General features: G+C 44.0%; 1 protein-coding gene across 2 annotated transcripts in view; it reads right to left on the bottom strand.

Annotated features, from left to right (window-relative positions):
* The window catches only part of LOC109421960 (uncharacterized), an 89,143-nt gene that overhangs the window by 48,604 nt on the left and 35,992 nt on the right, over window positions 1-4,547 (bottom strand). The window contains exons 1-2 of one of the 2 annotated variants that reach the window (XM_019696597.3): window positions 2,646-2,831; window positions 749-2,581 (exon numbers count right to left, since the gene is read on the bottom strand). The exons of the other annotated variant lie outside the window; for it this stretch is intronic. Coding sequence (XP_019552142.3) covers window positions 749-2,581; window positions 2,646-2,702 — 1,890 coding nt within the window. The 5' untranslated portion in view covers window positions 2,703-2,831. Of the gene's footprint in view, window positions 1-748; window positions 2,582-2,645; window positions 2,832-4,547 lie in introns of those variants that run through there. 2 annotated transcript variants of the gene reach the window in all.

Genomic DNA, 4,547 nt, shown 5'->3' with positions numbered 1-4,547 from the left:
TACGCTCGGTGTGATTTGTTGATTAAAACCTACTTCTGTTTTACAAGAATGTGTATTATTAAAACAATTTATCTTCATACATATGTAATAAACATTTGTTTTTGTAAGGCTTTGGGTGCCTTCCTGTGATCTTCTTTTTTAAGGCGACAATGACGCCTGCCACGTCAGAGTGCAGATTGCAGATCAATGTGGGAAAGGCGAAGGAAGTGATGATTGCAATCGTTTGTATCCACAGCAGATCGAATATACCTCTGCGTCTGCACAAATGCCGGAGTGTTGGTGGGATATGTTTGGCAGAGGGTTCACACATTGGTGAGTGGAGCCAGGCGAGAGGTGATTGATTGGTGTGATTATTACTATGAAGCCAATGTGGCACATTTCGTTTGATTGCATAATTTGTAGGCGTTTTCTGATAGATTAACACTGTGCTATGAAAGTTGGATGGAAGAGACACGGCTTTTCAAACGTTTCTGGTTCTAGCGATGACTATAAACATAATATGATTATGCATGAGTTGTAAACGTAGAAGAAAGATACAAAGTAGGAGGAAAGAGACGGGCCAGGGATTGAACCCAGGACCTTCTGCATACGAATCAAAAGCGGTAGCCACTAAATCATAAAGCCCGTCCCAGAGTTTCTTCGGGAATTCCAGTCGAGGTAAAAAAACCCAAGGAATATTTCAACTCCGTAGCTCCCTATAACCAAAAAAATTCCGAGCATTCGAATAAGGCGAAAATCAGGTACTCACCTCCAGCGACGGAATCAACTGCTTCAACTGCTGCTGGGTAATGTTCTGAATAGTCTCCATGATGAGCTGGTGCAGCTGCTGGTTCACCTCCGGACTGATGGCCGCATCTCGACTGGAGGACATCTTGGTTAACGCACTGGACACCTCCTTGAGAAGGGGCGAGTCCGCCAGCGGGTCCGTTTGCTGTTGGATCAACGTGACAACATCGTCGATGGTTTTGGCCGGAGTTCGGGCCGATCGGACCCGGACGGAACTTTTGCTTTGCCCGAGGGAGGAAGAACTGGATTTGGTCATCGGAACGGCTACGATACGACCGCGGGGAGTCTTCTTGGGAATGTCTTTGGTGGATGGTGGTTTGGAAGAAGTCTGTTTGCGGTTGTTTGGGGTTTTGGCGGGTTGAGTTGCGTTCCTTCGTTGTGGTGGACGTCGCCTTTGGGCGACATTTGTCGATCCATACATCGACAGTTTGGTAACGTGCGTAGATGCCGTGGAAGGTTTGGCAGGTTGGACCTTCGAAGTCTTTTCTCGTTTGCTCTTACTTTTCAATTTATTAGCTTCGTCCTTCAAACTCTTTCGCAGATTAAGACTCTTTTCAAAGATTTCTTCCACGATCAGATCATCTTCATCGAAGATCTCTTTCTGAACACAAAGCTTCGTAGAACTCATGATTTGCTTCACTAAGGTCCAAAGCTTTTCGGGACTTACACTAATCACAAAATATTTCATGTTCTTCAAGTAAAACTTCAGTCCTTGGTAGATCAGTCGGTACAGTTGGTACACCTTCTGAGCAAACTCTGAGGAGTTCTTGGATATCACACAAACGTCCTCTTCCAGCCGATTGATCTGGTACAGGTAGTTCCTCTGAAATCGAATGAGAAACTCCGCGGTACGCTTCTCCCGTTTCTTGAGCTCGAGTTCATCTTCAGGCTCTTCAACCTTCCCGAGACAGTGTCGAACATCATCAATCATCAGACAGATTTTCTTCTGTAATTCTGTTATTTTGATAAACGTGTCAAACTCCTCCACTAATGACTTCCTCGAGGGAGGCCGTATCCGTTCCAAGGAAGGGATCTTCTGTCCAAACGACTGTCTACCACTTCTTGAATTCTTGTTGCTCCGTTCGATCGCGGCAAAATCCAGCACCGGTTGAACCTGATTAACCGGTTCTTCACACTCCTGTTCGTAGGTTTTGATAATGGCCGAAGCGGGCTTAACGGGTGATCGAACCCTTATGATGGGCGCCACATTCACGGATCCTTCCGAATCTCCGTCCCGTTCCTCATCGCGCTCTAAGATCACCTCCTCGATGATCGATTCCGAATCCATGAACTCGAAACAGGTATCGATCGAGTTTTGAATCTGCCTATCCTGTTCGACGTTGAGCTGCGACTCACTCGAACTGAACGCAAAGCCATTCAACGTGTAGTCATCTTCTTCGAAGCGCAGATTATCCTCAACGTCGGCTGCTTCGTCCGATTGGCGATCCCTCAGTTCCTTGGATGACGAGATCACGATCGATGAAATCGACGAAGAACGCGATGAAAAAGAAGTCACGGTCTGATCACTATCGTGGCCATCTTGGACGGGTTTCAAATCCTTCTGATTCTCATCCACTTCCGTCAACTCCACCGGATAGGGATCCTTGTCCTGTAGATCCTCTTCCGCCGCCCGTAGAATCTCGTTGATCTCATCCTCGGAAAGCAACCGAGCGTTCCCATTGGCTTGTGATCTAGGACCAACCTCACTAACGGATTTCGATTCAACCTTTTTCGTTGCATCGGAATTTCGCTGAACATTGCGAATAATTCGGTCCAAATTACCAACGTTGATGTACTGCAATTCAAACACACATGTCAACACTCACTGACACATTCGTACCTTACGCGCTTCAACATACCTGAAAGTTGTACCCCGTCGACGATCGCCGCATGAAGTCGTCCACGTCGATGTTCATTGCTTCGAAGATCGTCGGAGATCGCACAGCAGCACAAAAAATAGCAATCAGAACAAACTAACAGAACAACTAATGACATCCACGGAACTGCAGGCCAGCGTCTACTTTGTTTTGGCTTGGATCGTTGCCATGTGCAACCAAAATGTAGGGCAGCCAAAAGCATAAGCATGCGAAAGCATGAGAAGCATGTTGCTGAAGTCAGGCAGTGCAGTGGTCAAACCAGACAGCCACTTCGAGAGGTGAACGAATTCGCGCCTCGTTGAACAACAGCCAGCATGCTGCCGCGCGGCTGGCGAAGCGGAAGAGTGATGCACGTGGTGGAAGAAAATAGGGGAATGGTGAAAGCATAAAAGTAGCTATAAAACTAGTGTGCTTATTCCCACCGTTAGATGGAGTGCAAGTCGAATACGCAATTAAGCTGAATTTTGGAGAGCTTATTTGCCTGTATCGGCGTGGAACAAACTTGCAGCTTCATTGAGGTTTTTTTGTTGGGCAATTGATGCCTACGAATATAATAATAATGTATTTCGCATGCCAATAGCGGAAAAATATTAAGCACCTCGAAAATAATCATTTATTGCACAATGCTCCATACAAGCATTTGTAAGGCAAGGTGCATGTATTAACCCTCCTAGGACTACTAGGATTAAATATATGAAATTCATGTTTCAAAGGTTTTGCACACTCATCAGGTGTTACTCATTCAACTTTAGCTGATTTTACTAGTACACTGTTGTGATCTGTCGATGCTATTTTTGTTGAGACATACATATTAAGGTGGTTCAAGAAATCGTTTTCGCTCTACACCGCTTATTCGATTCATAACCAGATTCTATGCCTTCTCCCAAAATTTGAGCTGAATTGGTTGAAAATTGAGAATGCACAAACCCTTCAAAGTTTGTATGGGAATAACTATGGAAAAATAAAGTGTTTCATTCAATTGACCGTAGCATTTCTCCTGATGAATGGAGGTTATCTAAATATCACGGTTTGATGTGTCCCATGCATGGGTTTACTTGGATTGTTTTATATTCTTTTTTTCGACAGAACACCCAGGAGCAATTCCTGAACACTATCGGCAGTTTTAAATGTAGTCTGAGCCTGAAGACATACTAATTTCAAAAGCACCAATTTGATGTATCGCATGATTGGGTTTGGCTCACTTTAACATTTGACCACTTTTCGTGGGACACCCGGAACCATTTCCTGAACACTTACATGGTTCATTTTTACATTTGACAAATTCCGACGGGACATCCGGAACCGGTTGTGGAGCACTGCCGGTTGTCTCTAATGTAATCTGAGGCTATATTAAGAAAAAACTCTCAATGCATGGGTGTGGTTAAATTTTACATTGGACCTCTTCCGGAGGGACACCTGGAACCGATTCCGGGAAACTACTTATTTTCCCAAAGATTTTTTTTCTTGTAAACCATTCATCAGGTTACCTAAAAACACTACTGGTTGTCCCAAATATGGTCTGAGCCAATTTTCTCGCTAACCGTTCAGATTATCGAAAAGCCCACGGTTTAATGTGTCGCATGCATGGGTTTGGTGGGGTTTGGTTCACATTTATATTTACCCCTGAACCGGTTCCGAAACACTGCTTGTTCAGATATGGACGAACTATTTTGATACTTAACATTCATCAAATCATCGAAAAAGCAGAGATTTGACGTTCCGTATTCATGGGTTTGGCTCACTATTATATTTGGCTTTTTTGCGCAATTTCTAGAAGTTACGCGAATTTTTTCACACGAACTTTTTTTTTTGCGCATGTAAAAACAGAATTGAGTGTATATAGATATAAACGTGATGAAAACCATTCACGATTATGATTTATTT

This window comes from Aedes albopictus, chromosome 1, assembly GCF_035046485.1.
Source record: "Aedes albopictus strain Foshan chromosome 1, AalbF5, whole genome shotgun sequence".
Taxonomy (NCBI): Eukaryota; Metazoa; Arthropoda; class Insecta; order Diptera; family Culicidae; genus Aedes; species Aedes albopictus.
This window is presented reverse-complemented; position numbering and strand designations above follow the sequence as displayed.